Here is a 19,078-nt window from a genome sequence, read left to right on the forward strand (position 1 = left end):
TCGATAACACACATTTTCTATAGAAAAATTGTCGATAACACACATTTTCTATAGAAAAATTGTCGATAACACACATTTTCTATAGAAAAATTGTCGATAACACACATTTTCTATAGAAAAATTGTCGATAACACACATTTTCTATAGAAAAGTTGTAGATAACACACATTTTCTATAGAAAAGTTGTAGATAACACACATTTTCTATAGAAAAGTTGTAGATAACACACATTTTCTATAGAAAAGTTGTAGATAACACACATTTTCTATAGAAAAGTTGTAGATAACACACATTTTCTATAGAAAAGTTGTAGATAACACACATTTTCTATAGAAAAGTTGTAGATAACACACATTTTCTATAGAAAAGTTGTCGATAACACATTTTTCTATAGAAAAATTGTCGATAACACATTCTTTCTACAGAAAAATTGTCGATAACACATTTTTTCTATAGAAAAATTGTCGATAACAACCTTTTCTATAGAAAAATTGTCGATAACAATTTTTTTTATAGAAAAATTGTCGCTAATATATATTTTTCTATAGAAAAATTGTCGACAACAATTTTTATCTATAGAAAAATTATCAATAACATTAATTTTTTATGGAAAAGTTGTCGATAACAACAATTTTCTATAGAGAAATTATATATAACAACAATTTTCTATAGAAAAATTGTCGATAACAACAATTTTTGTCGATATCAACTTTTTTCTATAGAAAAATTGTTGATAAAAATTTTTTTCTACAGAAAAATTGTCGACAACACATTTTTTCTCTAGAAAAGTTGTCGAAAACAACTTTTTTCTAAAGAAAAGTTGTCGATAACACATATTTTCTATATAGAAAAATTGTCGACAACACATTTTTTCTATAGAAAAATTGTCGATAACACATTTTTTCGATACATAAAATTTGTCGATAACACATTTTTTCTATATAGAAAATTTGTCGATAACACATTTTTTCTATATAGAAAATTTGTCGATAACAACGATTTTTCTATCGAAAAATTGTCGATAACAACGATTTTTCTATAGAAAAATTGTCGATAACACTTTTTTTCTATAGAAAAATTGTCGATAACACATTTTTTCTACATAGAAAATTTGTCGATAACACATTTCTTCTATATAGAAAATTTGTCGATAACACATTTTTTCTATATAGAAGATTTGTCGATAACACATTTTTTCTATATAGAAAAATTTTCGATAACACATTTTTTCTATATAGAAAAATTTTCGATAACACATTTTTTTTCTATAGAAAAATTGCCGATAACAACAGTTATTCTAGAGAAAAGTTGTCGATAACAACTTTTCCTGAAAAAAAGTTGTCGATAACAATTTTTTCCAAAAGAAAAGTTGTCGGTAACAACTTTTTCCTAAAGAAGAGTTGTCGATAACGTCTTTTTCTTAAAGAACATTTTTCGGTGACGGCTTTTCTTAATAGAAAAATTGTCGATTTCAAATTTTCTCTACTGACAATTTGCCGATAGTAAATTTTCTGTATGAATATTTCGATAACTCTTCCTAATAAATTTCTAAATTTTTATTTCCAAAATAAAACTCCTTGTTTTATTATTTCAAATAAATTATATATTTTTATTTTATTTTTTTTTTCGATTACTAACAAATAAAATTCAATTTTGTGGTTTTCTATTCCTGGGTTAGTAGTACAAAAATATTTTCCAATAAAAATATCGTTATTTTTTTATTTCTTTCTCTCATAATTATTATTTAACACAACAATCTTTGTTAGCAAATGAGAAAATAAAAACAAACACAACTATTCGGATGTTAAGGACAAACACACAAAAGGGATAGGGAGGAGAAGAGATAGAAAAACGTAATATAACAACACACAAAACTCTAACTGTAAATCTACGATAATTGTTGGTCACAAGGAGCCGAAAGAAACGGTAGAACTTAAATGATAAGTTATTATAGCCAAGGAGCGGCAAATGGTATAAGAAATACCATAATTATATGAAAACATCAAGAATACTTAACGAAGACGCCAAGAACTCTGGTCTTAAGGAAAAGAAGAAGAATAAGAAAATGGAGAAGCAAAAGCTAAGCCAAAATGGTTTTGACTTTTTGAGCTGTAATGCTGTAACAGTTTTCAACTTTAAACCTGAAATTGAGGTTGAGGGGGAGGGGGAGAACTACGAAAGAGTGAAAAAGTAAAAAAAAGAAAAAGAAAACAACTGTGGTCGCAGGTCCTTTGGTCCTTTGCAAGGGAAAAGTAACTTCGTCTCAACCAAACATTCACACAGAATACCCTCCGGCAAAACTATAAATAATATCCCCAAAAAAATGAAATAAAATAATAAAGAATTATTTTAACAAAGAGAAAAAATAGAAAAAGAAGAAAGGAAAAACACAGCTGGAACTGAAACTGAATACGTTATTATGGCCACTTTACCAGGTTCTTGTCGTACAATTTTCTCAGGGTCCTTTAAAAAGACCCCCTTCCAAAACAAGACAAAAGGAAGCAAATGTTGAACACAGAAAACAAAATAAAAAAGAAAACACTTAAAAAATAACAATTTTTGTAGGTTTCTGGCACGCACAGACAAGCTGGGTTTTGAGGACTTTCACTTTGTTACGATGCAACAAACTATTTGCCCACCGCCCTCCTCATACAAAACTGATAGCTGTTTCCGACTTGTTTTACTTTGGTTATTTTCGTTCGTTGTGCGTTCATTCCTTTTCCACTCCCTCTCTCGCATCTAGGCCTTTGTCCTTTGTTTGGCATAATCGAGGGCCGCCGCCAATATACGTTTCTCCAGCACACGATACTCCAGTATCATGGCCGACCGCGAGCTCATTGCCACTTGCTGGTCCTTAACCAAGGCTAATTGCTTTTCATCTTCCTCCAGTGTCTGGGGGCACGTTTTTCGAAAAGTTGTCGATAACAACTTTTCTGTATAGAAACAACTTTTCTGCATAGAATAGTTGTCGATAACAACTTTTCTGCATAGAAAAGTTGTCGATAACAATTTTTCTGTATAGAAAGGTTGTCGATAACAATTTTTCTGTATAGAAAGGTTGTCGATAACAATCTTTCTGTATAGAAAAGGTGTCGATAAAAATTTTTCTGGTTTTGAAAAGTTGTCGATAACAACTTTTCCCCACAGAAAAGTTGTCGATAACAACTTTTCTCCACAGAAAAGTTGGCGATAACAACTTTTCTCCACAGAAAAGTTGGCGATAACAACTTTTCTCCACAGAAAAGTTGGCGATAACAACTTTTCTCCCCAGAAAAGTTGGCGATAACAACTTTTCTCCATAAAAAAGTTGGCAATAACAACTTTTCTCCATAAAAAAGTTGTCGATAACAAATTTTCTTTGTAGAAAATTTGTCGATAACAAATTTTCTTTGTAGAAAATTTGTCGATAACAAATTTTCCTTGTAGAAAAATTGTCGATAACAAATTTTCCTTGTAGAAAAATTGTCGATAACAAATTTCCCTTGTAGAAAAATTGTCGATAACAAATTTCCCTTGTAGAAAAAATGTCGATAACAAATTTTCCTTGTAGAAAAGTTGTCGATAACAAATTTTCCTTGTAGAAAAGTTGTCGATAACAAATTTTCCATGTAGAAAAATTGTCGATAACAAATTTTCCATGTAGAGAAATTGTCGATAACAACTTTTCCTTATAGAAAAGTTGTCGATAACAACTTTTCCTTATAGAAAAATTGTCGATAACAATTTTTCTGTATAGAAAAATTGTCGATAACAATTTTTCTGTATAGAAAAATTGTCGATAACAATTTTTCTGTATAGAAAAATTGTCGATAACAATTTTTCTGTATAGAAAAATTGTCGATAACAATTTTTCTGTATAGAAAAATTGTCGATAACAAGTTTTCTGTATAGAAAAATTATCGATAACAATTTTTCTGTATAGAAAAATTATCGATAACAACTTTTCTTTATAGAAAAGTTGTCGATAACAATTTTTCTGCATAGAAATGTTGTCGATAACAATTTTTCTGCATAGAAATGTTGTCGATAACAATTTTTCTGCATAGAAATGTTGTCGATAACAATTTTTCTGCATAGAAATGTTGTCGATAACAACTTTTTTATATAGAATAGTTGTCGATAACAACTTTTCTATATAGAATAGTTGTCGATAACAACTTTTCTATATAGAATAGTTGTCGATAACAACTTTTCTATATAGAATAGTTGTCGATAACAACTTTTCTATATAGAATAATTGTCGATAACAACTTTTCAGTACAGAAAAGTTATCGACAACAACTTTTCTGTATTGAAAAGTTATCGATAACAACTTTTCAGTACAGAAAAGTTATCGATAACAACTTTTCGGTACAGAAAAGTTATCGACAACAACTTTTCTGTTTAGGAAAATTGTCGATAACAATTTTTCTGTATAGGAAAATTGTCGATAACAATTTTTCTGTATAGGAAAATTGTCGATAACAATTTTTCTGTATAGGAAAATTGTCGATAACAATTTTTCTGTATAGGAAAATTATCGATAACAATTTTTCTGTATAGAATAGTTGTCGATAACAGTTTTTCCGTATAGAAAAATTGTCGATAACAATTTTTCTGTATAGAACAATTGTCGATAACAATAGAAAAATTGTCGATAACAATTTTTCCGTATACAAAAGTTGTCGAAAACTATTCTCTTTGTTATCGTTTTTTTTCCACTCACCCATTGTGAATCATCAAATCCGAGTTGGTCCGATCGCCATAGTAAATAAAGATCTGCTCCCCCTTCTTGTAGTCCTCCTGGGCGCTACTCTCCATCTGTTGTGTTTCCATGTTGAAGAAAGTGGTGATGGTACCATCGCGATGATTGGCCATATCCCAAAAGGGTATCAAGGCGGCAATCGTGTCCGATGTGTCACCCTCACCCTCACGCTTCGGCTTGGTGCGAGGTATCAAATTTTCGCGGGTCATGACCGTTGAGACAGCCCATCTGAAAGTAGGAATTATAAACAAAATCTATTAGAAAAAATATTCCTCTATAATTAAAAGCATGGCCTCGAGGTAGGGCCAGTCATGGTTGGGGGTGCGGGAGGTGGTACAAACCCAATTTAAAATTAATTACCACATCTAAAATTCGCTCAAGACCATAACAATTTGTTGTGCGCCATTATCCTTGTAACAGACAAAAACTTTGTCCGTCTCGCTTGAAAGTTAAACCCCAAATGCAAATGGTGTGGTTTCTGTTGAGTTCATAAAAACGCCTAAAACTATGCTGTAATTTTTCAACTTTTTTTTTACACTTGAATAATTTGTTTTAACAACCATACTTTTGAGGTTGCCGTCTAAGGACCGGCAAAAAAAAAAAACACAAGAACACAGCTCTGGGGCAAGCCACAGCCAATGTTTGATGAATGAATTGAAAGCAGGAGACGAGGCTGTAAACAGAAGACCAACAGAACATGGTAATAAAATAAACAACAACAGCAAAAACAGTGAAGAAAATTTGAAATGTTGAAGAGGATGGAGATAAGGTTGTCATCAACGAAATTTTGAAACAACAGCTACGGCGTCGACTATGACATCACCACAACTTGCATCCTCTCGTCTTCAACACTCCAACGCAGTCTGAAAGTTGGAAACTTCTATCATCACCATCCTCATCATTATCATCATCGCATCAAAGACTTTAGTTTAACTTAGCCGTTACCATAGCCATCATCAACGGCCAAATATCTGCTGCCTCTTGTCCCGCAGTATTCCGACAGTCTTGGTGTCATTACAAATGAGCTTTAAGCCTCTAATCCGTTCAGCAACACAAAAATTAAAAAAAGGAGAATCAAAAAGAAATGATGTTTGGCTTCATCATCACCCATATCGCTGTTATCGGCAATTTTCCGTTAGAGAAAATTTATTAACTCCACTTTTCCCCACACAGAGGCTGTTATCGAAAACTCCATCACCAGAAAAACATTCGGCTGGCCTTACTTCGTTAAATATTTAACAGAACCCCTTCGACCAGTAACCCCCTTTTTTAATAAAAAGAAGGCCAATGTCTGCAACCACTTAACCTACTCTTGTCGTGACGAGAGAGTACAAAATTTCCATGCCATGAAGTGGGACACAAAACAAGCCTTAAAGTATGCAACAATTATATGCATAACAACATAAGTAAAAGCTATGCTGCTCCTCGACATTTTCTCATTCCCTCCGGCCTTACAAGACCACCACAAATGTCAGTTATCGTTTCCAATTGCCATGAGTGTCTTTCGAGCTGGGGGTTAGGGAGGACACAAGTGGCTTTAAGGTAGCCCCAACGTTTTGTGTGACCCACATTAAAAAAGTGCATCAAGTTTTGCTATGAAAATTTAATAATCTTTCCTTTACCCCATAACCGTTTCGCACGACTAACAATCAAATTTCCATGTGACCTGAGCAAAAGGAGAGCGTGAAAAAAAGCCAGGCCGCCAAAAATGACAATGAAGTTGTCGCAAACTGATGCCAGAGAGGGGGAGGGAAAAAAAGAGTAAAAGTTTAAGGAAAATGAATTTTGACTCTTTCTTTTCTTGTGGCGTAATTTAATTATGGCCGACTTTTTATTGAAATTAAATTGCAAAGACCAACCTGATGTAGGACAAATATTATTGGGACGAAGGACAAGGGTTTTTTCATTTCATTTTCTCCTGAGAAAGTAGTGGCAGCCAGCAGAAACGCCATGCCTTTTAGAAATAGTTTCTCCGAAGTTTAAGTTTTAAATTTTTTTGAAGGTAGACGGCTAAAACTTAGCTGCCTCCCCTATCTCCTTAAGGACTTACCTAACTCTCCCTAACGACTTCGAAGAAATATTTAATCAGACATAACTTATGCAGACTTATGCTTGACAACAATCTCTGAATTACTGAGACAGCCGTGGAGTTCCGTAAAGCTGTTTGCCAGCCTGCCTGCATTCGGATATTGTCATAACGGGTTGGAAATTCCAGTTGCCTGAATGTGACGTTAACATAATTAAATCTTAAATGAAATTATAAATGCAGGCGGACGTTTTAATGGCTTTGGATATGAGGATGGGGAAAGGCAAATGAAAGGGGTAAACTGTAATGAGCAGAGATGTTATCGACAATTTTTCCATGCGGAAAAGTTACAATCGATAACTTTTCCCTGCGGAAAAGTTACTATCGATAACTTTTCTATGCGGAAAAGTTACTATCAATAACTTTTCCCTGCGGAAAAGTTACTATCGATAACTTTTCTATGCGGAAAAGTTACTATCGATAACTTTTCTATGCGGAAAAGTTACTATCGATAACTTTTCTATGCGGAAAAGTTACTATCGATAACTTCTCTATGAAGAAAAGTTATTATCGACAGCTTTTTCTACACATGTCGTCATCGACAAATTTTCTACACGAAAAAGTTGTTATCGACAACTTTTCTATACAAAAACTTTGTTATCGATAAATTTTCTAGTCAGAAAAGTTATTATCGACAACTTTTCTAGGCAGAAAAGTTATTATCGACAACTTTTCTAGGCAGAAAAGTTATTATCGACAACTTTTCTAGGCAGAAAAGTTATTATCGATAACTTTTCTCTGCAGAAATGTTATTATCGATAACTTTTCTTTGTCGAAAAGTTATTATCGATAACTTTTCTAGGCAGAAAATTTATTATCAATAAATTTTCTATGCAGAACAGTTACTATCGATAACTTTTCTATGAAGAAAAGTTGTTATCGATAACTTTTCTATGCGGAAAAGTTATTATCGATAACTTTTCTATGCGGAAAAGTTATTATCGATAACTTTTCTATGCGGAAAAGTTATTATCGATAACTTTTCTATGCAGAAAAGTTATTATCGATAACTTTTCTCAGCAGAAAAGTTACTATCGATAACTTTTCTATGCAGAAAAGTTATTATCGATAACTCTTCCAGGCAGAAAATTTATTATCGATAACTTTTCTAGGCAGAAAATTTATTATCGATAACTTTTCTCTGCGGAAAAGCTATTATCGATAACTTTTCTATGCGGAAAAGTTATTATCGATAACTTTTCTATACGGAAAAGTTTTTATCGATAAATTTTCTATACGGAAAAGTTATTATCGATAACTTTTCTAAGCGGAAAAGTTGTTATCGACAACTTTTCTATACGGAAAATTCGTTATCGATTACTTTTTAAATATATTTTTTAGTTATTCCTAACTTTGAAGGTAAATCTAAAATGAAACCCTCCCAACTAGACAAAAGTAAATCGTAACTTTTAGTTCCCCACTTGCGGTTGCCTTATAACCTCATCCAAAATGACAGTTAACTTTCCGTTTGGAAACTATGATGCAAACTTCATTAAAATACTGATTATTCAATTATATCTTCCACTCGCTTGCTTACTTTGGCCCTCACGGCGAGGAGAGCAGAAAATGTAATTTGCTTCATGAAGATGAGAGACAAGCTGGCAAGCTGCAGATATGCCGGTGAAGAGGAAATTACGCTAGCAGAACCGAAGAGGAGAGAAAGAATTGCAAAAGAAAAAAAATCCCCCTAGACATTGGAGGAATGCAAGTGTCGGTAGAACAGCTCGAAGATTCTAACTTTACAAGGGTATCATATCCTGCAGATCCACTTGAGAACTTCACTTCAATTAGTAATGAATGTCGTTCTGTGGCTGAGTTCCTTTTTCTGGTGGATGCGTTGGATGAGTGGTTTAAAGTTCTCCTCTCTTCCCATCCTCCTGTTGAGGGGGAAAACCGCAGGATTTTTATTTTCTTTTTTATTTTTTGCTCCTTACAAGGACGATGAGAATATCTGTGTGCCTGTCGAAGGATAAATTACAACGTGACTCTCGAATATAATTGCATTTCATAGCACATTACTGCAAGCATTAATGTGTTGTGGAGCTGATATGTCTCAGCTGGGTTACAACTTGAGAGCATAGAAAGATGAACTTAAATTCCTAAAAGGTAAATTGAAAACTTACAAGGCAGGAGGTTACGAAATCCGCAGAGTTAATAGGTTTCATGGGTTATTGACATTGCAGCCAGAGTAGATGCATGCCACCCCCTCCCCCATTTCTCAGCGTTGAAGGCACTCTGACGTAGTCAATTATTGATATCCTCTCAATCACCTATCGACTTTATTGCATTAATTAATCCAGGACATAACTTCAATTTCCCACCCGCCTTTCTTCGACCCATATTTTTCGACGCCCACAACATGAGCTTTATTAACTTGATTACTGTCACTTGTTATCGAACCCTTCGAGCAGATTATTATGGCATATGAGTGCTGGCACTTTACCCCATTTTACGATGTATGTGTGTGTGGTTGAGGTCGTGAAGGTGGTTGCCATTGCTGCTGTCATGACAGGCAATCCAATAAATGGTGGAATTATTTTACATGTATGGGGGGAAAGAACCCCAATCCTTCAAATATGAATGAACATTTTTTTCCTCTCTTGTAACTCTTGCAGATGCTCTTTCAGATGTTGTCGTCAACTTTAAAATACAGAGAAAATTTCGTCGTTACTTTAAAAAAATCATGAAATTTCGAAATTGTTATCGATAATATGTCTTCACATAAATACTATATCCGACAATTTTCTTCGGCAGACAAAATTTGTTTCACGAGTTTTCTTCCCAGAAAAATTATCTCCTCTTTGGCCATAAAATTAATTACCTTCTCAGGTTCTCAATTCAATAATCTGAAATAGAATGAATTTACGTAAACTTTAATTTGAGTAGGAGGTGATAAGCAACATCTTTACTTTACAACCACAACAACAATCAAAGACATTTTGAATATTCAAAATGAGGTGCTAATCAATGTTTTGGGGAGGAGAATTGCCATCCAAAAGATAAACATTTAATTTCATTCCCAAATCAACAGAATTTAAATTTTAATTGAAATTTTATCGAAATGCTCAATATTTAATCTCTGTCGATATTCTTAATGGAATTGAATTAATAATGGGAAATTTACACCTTCGTGATAAGGCATGTTCAACCACACCTTAGCACTTAGCCGAACACATTCAGAGTATCCAATTATTGTCAGTGAAGTGAAAATCAAAATGTAATTAGGATAATTAATCTATGAAAATCTGGGCCACTTAAAACAATTAATCGATAAATTTTCTTCGCTATTTAACTTCTCTCTTTACAACAAATTCTTATCGATAACGGTTATTTGTTTTCTAATGAGAAAAGTTTTTGTATTGATATAATTTTTCCTTCGAAAAGCTCCACTCGATAACTATTTACTTTAGAAAATTTGTTATCGACAATTTTCTATACAGAAAAGTTGTTATCGACAACTTTTCTATACGGAAAAATTGCTATCGGTAACTTTTCTATACAGAAAAGTTGTTATCGACAACAGAAAAGTTGTTATCGACAACAGAAAAGTTGTTATCGACAACTAAAAAATTGTTATCAACAACTTTTCTATAAAGAAAAGTTGTTATCAACAACTTTTCTATAAACAAAAGATGTTATCGACAACTTTTCTATAAGGAAAAGTTGTTATCGACAATTTTTCTATACAGAAATGTTGTTATCGACAATTTTACTCCACAGAAAAGTTGTTATCGACAACTTTTCTAGACGGAAAAGTTGTTATCGACAACTTTTCTAGACGGAAAAGTTGTTATCGACAACTCTAGACGGAAAAGTTGTTATCGACAACGTTTCTATAAGAAAAAGTTGTTATCGACAACGTTTCTATACGAAAAAGTTGTTATCGAAAACGTTTCTATACGGAAAAGTTGTTATCGCCAACGTTTCTATACGGAAAAGTTGTTATCGACAACTTTTCTATACGGAAAAGTTGTTATCGACAACTTTTCTATACAGAAAAGTTGTTATCGACAACTTTTCTATACAGAAAAGTTGTTATCGACAACTTTTCTATACAGAAAAGTTGTTATCGACAACTTTTCTATACAGAAAAGTTGTTATCGACAACTTTTCTATACAGAAAAGTTGTTATCGACGACTTTTCTATACAGAAAAGTTGTTATCGACAACTTTTCTATACAGAAAAAAGTTGTTATCGACAACTTTTCTATACGGAAAAGTTGTTATCGACAACTTTTCTATACGGAAAAGTTGCTATCGACAACTTTTCTATGCAGAGCAGTTGTTATCGACAGAGAAGTTTTTATCGACAACTTTTCTATGGAGAGCAGTTGTTTTCGACAACTTTTCTATGCAGAGAACTTGTTATCGATAACTTTTCTATGCAGAAAACTTGTTATCGACAACTTTTCTATGCAGAAAACTTGTTATCGACAACTTTTCTATGCAGAAAACTTGTTATCGACAACTTTTCTACACATAAACGTTATTATCGACAATTTTTCTCCACCGAAAATTTGTTATCGACCACTTTTCTGTATAGAAACGACAACTTATTTATTTATTATTTTTATTATTATTATTTTTTTTTTTTTTTGTTGCAAAATCGTCAGGAGATCCTTTTAAATATTGCCCTATTACATAACAAAGCCATTTATTAAAATATGTGACTGCTTGAAAAGAAAGACTCGTTGACAACTTGTTATTATGAAATATATAAGGCTCAAATCAAAGGCCGCCGTTCGTTTGACTTTTATTGATTTATAGAAACCATGTCCTTTATATAAATGTTGAGAGCCCTCCTTGTTATTATTGCAGGCTTTCATTTTTCATTAAGTGGTTGTCTGATAGTTTATTATGGCCTCAATAGTAGTCGAACAAAAAAGTTTTATTATGGTTTCCAGTAATCCTGACACCACCCCACCTCGCCCAGCCACAGCACTTTACCCATTTGCAAAAAGAGTGTTTATTTTTTCAAAAGGATAAAAAACTATTTTAATATTCAAAAGAGGGAGGACAATTTCTAGGTGGTGGCGCTGGTATGTGTGTCAGTAGAAGGAGATGTAAATAAATATGCGAATGATGAATGGGTGCAAATGTAAAAATCCCTCAATCCACTAGTGATGATTTATGCATCACAACTTAAGTGGATAAGTGAAAATCGGGGAAAGTAATTTTAGCGTAAAGATACAAGAAGTAGTATACCTCATTTTTGTTTGAATAAAATTGTAGTCATTTATAATTTTCATCATTCACACAGAAGACACCCTTTACCACACACAATAAAAAATATTGTACACATTTCATTCAGTATTGAATGAATGGAAAAATAAGTTCCCAGTCTTAAGAGAATCGTGTCAAGATTTTTGTGTTATTCGATTGTTGAGCAATGGGGCCGACCAGCTAACAAAGCCAACACAACAATTTGTTGAGCAGTTGAATTTTCTCTCAAGGGGAATGAAAATAAATTGGCACAGAGGGAGAAATGAAAACACAAGCAATGTCGATAACAACTTTTTTCTATAGAAAAGTTGTTGATAACAACTTTTTTGTATAGAAAAGTTGTCGATAACAACTTTTTGCTATAGAAAAGTTGTCGATAACAACCTTTGTTTATAGAAAAGTTGTCGATAACAACCCTTTTTATAGAAAATGACAACTTTTTTCCTATAGAAAAGTTGTCAATAACAACTGTTTTCTATAGAAAAGTTGTCGATAACAACTTTTTTCTATAGAAAAGTTGTCGATAACAACTTTTTTGTATAGAAAAGTCGATAACAACTTTTTTCTATAGAAAAGTTGTCGATAACAACTTTTTGCATAGAAAAGTTGTCGATAACAACTTTTTTCTATAGAAAAGTTGTCGATAACAACTTTTTTCTATAGAAAAGTCGATAACAACTTTTTTCTATAGAAAAGTTGTCGATAACAACTTTTTGCATAGAAAAGTTGTCGATAACAACTTTTTTCTATAGAAAAGTTGTCGATAACAACTTTTTTCTATAGAAAAGTTGTTGATAACAACTTTTTTCTATAGAAAAGTTGTCGATGACAACTTTTTTCTAAAGTTGTCGATAACAACTTTTCTTTATAGAAAAGTTGTCGATAACAACTTTTTTCTATAGAAAAGTTGTCGATAACAACTTTTTTCTATAGAAAAGTTGTCGATAACAACTTTTTTCTATAGAAAAGTTGTCGATAACAACTTTTTTCTATAGAAAAGTTGTCGATAACAACTTTTCTCTATAGAAAAGTTGTCGATAACAACTTTTCTCTATAGAAAAGTTGTCGATAACAACATTTTTCTATAGAAAAGTTGTCGATAACAACTTTTTTCTATAGAAAAGTTGTCGATAACAACTTTTTTCTATAGAAAAGTTGTCGATAACAACTTTTTTCTATAGAAAAGTTGTCGATAACAACTTTTTTCTATAGAAAAGTTGTCGATAACAACTTTTTTCTATAGAAAAGTTGTCGATAACAACTTTTTTCTATAGAAAAGTTGTCGATAACAACTTTTTTTATAGAAAAGTTGTCGATAACAACTTTTTTCTACAGAAAAGTTGTTGATAACAACAATTTTCTATAGAAAAGTTGTCGATAACAACAATTTTCTATAGAAAAGTTGTCGATAACAACTTTTTTCTATAGAAAAAGTTGTCGATAACAACTGTTTTCTACAGAAAAGTTGTCGATAACAACTGTTTTCTATAGAAAAGTTATCGATAACAACTTTTTTCTATAGAAAAATTGTCGATAAGTACCTTTTCTTATAGCAATGTTGTCGATTAAAACTTTTTCTTATAGCAAAGTTGTCGATAACAACCTTTTCCTATAGAAAAGTTGTCGATAAAAACTTTTTTCTATCGATAAAAACGTTTTTGTATAGAAAATTTGTCGATAAAATATAACAACAATACTCCTATTTAAATTTTCCTTTAATTTTTAATAAATACATTCTTTCTGAAATGTATGTATGTGTGTAGGTTCGTATGTGTGTGCTCAAAAATGCTATGTTTTCCTCTCCGAGATTGGCTAGAGGTTACCGTTGTTGTTGCCGCTATTGTAATCACTGTTGTAATTGTTGCTATTCGCTCTCTCTTTGTGTGTGTTGCCACTTTTACACTTCAACTATTGACTTAATAAAACAACAGTATAAACTAACTGTAAAAAGCAACAACAAAAAACTACCACTTTATAAAGATAAACTTTAGACAAACAAACGGCAGGATGGATATGTTACCAGGGACCGAACCAAAGGAACCGCCAGTCATTGAATACAAACACACAGAGAGAGCGACAGCTCAACTCAAATCAAAACTACCTACATATGTACGTGTGTATGAAGGTATGTAAGTGTGGGTTTTGTAATCTAACAAAGTGAAGCTTCCTGCCAGTGTTGCTATGTGCGTGTATGCACATAGTTCAATTTGTAAGTCCCACACATCTACACACTCCCATTACACTTTTCATATTCGCAGGAAATGCGTTGCTTTCCTGAACTGAACTTTATTTTATTCCAATGTTTTTTTTTTTCGTTTTTTTTTTTCTGTTGCTTCCACTTCTCGGTAACTAGACAAGTTCGCCAGCTGTAGTGGCCATAAAAACTATCAAAAAGTACTCTCGACTATTCATATCATTCTGTTGTGAAAAATGTAAACTATTCGCATAATATATACGCATTCACGCGTTGCACTTTACGCATGGACGGATAGTCAAAGTCATTCACACACAAAACAGAAAATTAGTTATGTTTCATATGGCAAGTTATTTTCATTGCGAAGTTTTGCAATCAAAATATGCGGGGGTAGAATAAATAAGCTTTGAAAAAAGAAAAAAAGTGGTCAATAACAACTGTTTTCTATAGAAGAGTTATCGATAACAATTTTCTGCGTAGAAAAGTTATCGATAACAATTTTTCTGCATAGAAAATTTATCGATAATAACTGTTTTGCAAAGAAAAGTTATCGATAACAACTTTTCTGCATAGTAAAGTTATCGATAACAACTTTTCTGCATAGTAAAGTTATCGATAACAACTTTTCTGCATAGTAAAGTTATCGATAACAACTTTTCTGCATAGTAAAGTTATCGATAACACATTTTCTGCATAGTAAAGTTATCGATAACAACTTTTCTGTAGAGAGAAGTTATCGATAATAACTTTTCCGTATAGAAAAGTTATCGATAATAACTTTTCCGTATAGAAAAGTTATCGATAACAACTTTTCCGTACAGAAAAGTTATCGATAACAACTTTTCCATATAGAAAAGTTATCGATAACAACTTTTCCGTATAGAAAAGTTATCGATAATAACTTTTCCGTATAGAAAAGTTATCGATAATAACTTTTCCGTATAGAAAAGTTATCGATAATAACTTTTCCGTATAGAAAAGTTATCGACAACAAATTGTCCGTATAGAAAAGTTATCGATAATAACTTTTCCGTATAGAAAAGTTATCGATAACAACTTTTCCGTATAGAAAAGTTATCGATAACAACTTTTCCGTATAGAAAAGTTATCGATAATAACTTGTCCGTATAGAAAAGTTATCGATAATAACTTTTCCGTATAGAAAAGTTATCGATAATAACTTTTCTGCATAAAAATATTATCGATAATAACTTTTCTGTATAGAAAAGTTATCGAGAGTAACTTTTCTGCATAGATAAGTTATCGATAATAACTTTTCTGCATAGATAAGTTATCGATAATAACTTTTCTGTATAGAAGAGATATTGATAATATTTCTGCATAGAAAAGTTATCGGTAATAACTTTTCCGCATAGAAAAGTTATCGATAATAACTTTTTCGGCAGAGAAAAGTTATCGATAATAACTTTTCTGCATCGAAAAGTTATCGGTAATAACTTTTCTCCTTCGAAAGGTTATCGATAATAACTTTTCTGCCTGGAAAGTTATCGATAATAACTTTTCCGCATCGAAAAGTTAACGATAATAACTTTTCCGTATAGAAAAGTTATCGATAATAACTTTTTCCGTATGGAAAAGTTATCGATAATAACTTTATCCGTATGGAAAAGTTATCGATAATAACTTTATCCGTATGGAAAAGTTATCGATAATAACTTTATCCGTATGGAAAAGTTATCGATAATAACTTTTTTCGTATGGAAAATTTATCGATAATAACTTTTTTCGTATGGAAAAGTTATCGATAATAACTTTTCCGTATAGAAAAGCTATCGATAATAACTTTTCCGTATAGAAAAGTTATCGATAATAACTTTTCTGTATAGAAAAGTCATCGATAATAACTTTTCTGTATAGAAAAGTTATCGATAATAACTTTTCTGTATAGAAAAGTCATCGATAATAACTTTTCTGTATAGAAAAGTCATCGATAATAACTTTTCTGTATAGAAAAGTCATCGATAATAACTTTTCTGTATAGAAAAGTCATCGATAATAACTTTTCTGTATAGAAAAGTCATCGATAATAACTTTTCCGTTTAGAAAAGTTATCGACTATAACTTTTCCGTTTAGAAAAGTTATCGATAAAAACTTTTCCGTTTAGAAAAGTTATCGATAATAACTTTTCTGGATAGAAAAGTTATCGATAATAACTTTTCTGCATAGAAAAGTTATCGATAAGAACTTTTCTGCATAGAAAAGTTATCGATAATAACTTTTCTGGATAGAAAAGTTATCGATAATAACTTTTCTGGATAGAAAAGTTATCGATAATAACTTTTCTGGATAGAAAAGTTATCGATAATAACTATTCCGTATAGAAAAGTTATCGATAATAACTATTCCGTATAGAAAAGTTATCGATAACAACTTTTCCGTATAGAAAAGTTATCGATAATAACTTTTCTATTGAAAAAAGTTGTCGATAACAACTTTTCCGTGCAGAAAATAACAACTTTAACTAAAAGTTATCGATAACAGCTTTTGTGTATAAAAAATGTCTTCCTCTAGAAACATTTTTGATTGTACCAATCCAACCATAACTTCATTTCGATAACTACTATTCTCCATTAAAATTTCTTAATTTGCCCCTTTCTCTCGTTTATCGCAAAATTAAAATTCGATTGCCTCTGTGATGCCAAAACAAATACAATTTTCCCATCTATGTTTAATAGTCTCAGATAATTTTGTGCAGCACTCATTCAGCTCTGCACCTCCCATCTAACATTGATGGACTGACTGACTGACTGATGATGGCCAAACTGGATTCAATTCCATCCTTCTCATTTCATTTATCATAACATCATTTCCCACAAGTGTGCTGGCAGCAGCCTACTTGCCACTACCATCGATGCTCCTGACGATAACGATTTCGACACATAATTGCTTTTTTCGTTTCTATGCCCAGTCCTCCAATTGGAAATTGCTTTGGATATTGGGAATTCAAGCAATAGATAATGGTCCCATTGATGCAAATGCACGACAAAGGATGTGAATTCTCCTGAATAAGTCATAAATATTATTATTTTATGCCAGGGACACTCAATTGTATCGGTAGTTTTACTATCGTTATGAAATAGTTTCATTTCAAATTGCGAAATTTTGGAGTTAACCCATAACCCCACAATAGAACATTGAATGGAATACATTTTATTCTAACCTATAATCAATAAAATTATATGACAATATATGTGAATGTGTTAGTGAGTATGTGTGTCTGGTGTTATTGTGGTCCATTGAGTGTGAGTGTGTTTGGGTGTATGTTTTCAACATTTCCGCTTAAATATTTTTTACGGAAGTATTTGTAAAAATCTATCGGAGTTAAAATGAATAAAAAACTACAAATAATAGTTGTATGTTGCATACTTTTAGGCGCGGGGTGAATGGAATACAAAATAAGAGAGGGAGAGTACCAAAAATTGTTTTCAATTTGTTATAGATTTGTTACTTAGAAAAGTGGTTATTCAGAAATTTTCTTTTATAAATTGTGTATCTAATACGAATATCTTTTATATATGTCTGGATTTCCTATTAGTTTTTATATATTTCTTAAGAAAATATACTTAAAAAATTATTATAAAATTTTAATTATTTTTTCTTCATTTATTTCCAGATTCAACTTCTCCGCTGATCATTATCCACGAAGTGGAAAGGTGAAAGAAGTTCACAAAATGCCTTTCTGATCTTGTTAAACCACCATATCTGCCAAGGACACATTTGTCTCAATTTCACAGTCCTCATCGATGTTGGTGGCATACAAATCAAAAAGAAACGTCCATCTCTTGGATTCCTCTGAAAATGGCGTCCAACATCATGAAGGTCCCAAATTCGTGAATGATGACTTTACAGAGAACGGGCGCTAATCCGTTGACTATATTAGACTCCATAATGGTGTCAAACATATGCATTTTAAGGAGGTTCACATGACATCGTAACGAGTAAGGTTGTTGACTGCCTTTTGGTTGTGATCTTGGCTATGAAGGATGTCTTCTGTGGCTTTTCGTCCTATGCTGCAATGAGAGAGAAGAAAACCTTATTTTAAAAATGGGCAATTAATCTTTTTTTTTATAAATTTTATAGAAGTGGTTATATTAGAAAAAATTTTAGTAATTCAGAAAAATTTTAATAATTAAATAATTTTTATAATTAACAAAAAATTTTAATAATTAACAGAAAAGAGAAAAAATAAAGAAAAAATTTTTTAGAATTGTATTTTTTTACTGCGGTTTTATTGGAATTTTGCAACTACATTTGTAATTTAATTCGCTATTTAAATAAAATAATAAAAACATATTTTTTATAAAATGTTAATTATTATAAAAAAAAATTTGCTGAGGTAAATTTTAGCAATAATCTAAAAAAAATTTAAATGGCTTGAAAATATAAATTTTTATGTGAAAACAAGTAAAAATACAGCTTACTTCGGTCGGGACGAATTTTTAATATTCTTTACCATTTGGAAGAAACTTGCAAATTTCGAAGAATTGCACTGCAAAAAAATTATGCTAAAATTACCAAAATAACTAATATAAAATAGTACAAGTATATGGAGGCTATACGAAGGCTGGGACATGTATAGCCGGTTATATACCATAGAAGACGGTGCCAAAAACCAATTTTGAGAAAACTCCTGTCATAGGAAGTGGTAGCCATTACAAACTCTAAATACCAAATTGTAAAATGTGTGAACCATATCAGCAAAATACTGTATATATGGAGATACAGTTAGGCCGAAAGTTGGACCTATATGGAGAAGTATCGTACACACTAAGAAAACAAACTCCCAATTTACAGTGAGTTCGGTTTGCA

The 19,078-nt window shown here is 31.8% G+C and overlaps 1 protein-coding gene across 1 annotated transcript in view; it reads left to right on the forward strand.

Annotated features, from left to right (window-relative positions):
* LOC131802328 (ataxin-8-like) overlaps nucleotides 1-18,310 on the forward strand; it is a 137,757-nt gene extending 119,447 nt beyond the window's left edge. The window contains exon 2 of the mRNA XM_059122432.1: nucleotides 17,883-18,310. Coding sequence (XP_058978415.1) covers nucleotides 17,883-17,900 — 18 coding nt within the window. The 3' untranslated portion in view covers nucleotides 17,901-18,310. The remainder of the gene's footprint in view (nucleotides 1-17,882) is intronic.
* Nucleotides 18,311-19,078: the final 768 nt, after the last annotated feature.

The sequence above is a fragment of the Musca domestica genome, unplaced genomic scaffold, assembly GCF_030504385.1.
Source record: "Musca domestica strain aabys unplaced genomic scaffold, Musca_domestica.polishedcontigs.V.1.1 20, whole genome shotgun sequence".
NCBI lineage: Eukaryota > Metazoa > Arthropoda > Insecta > Diptera > Muscidae > Musca > Musca domestica.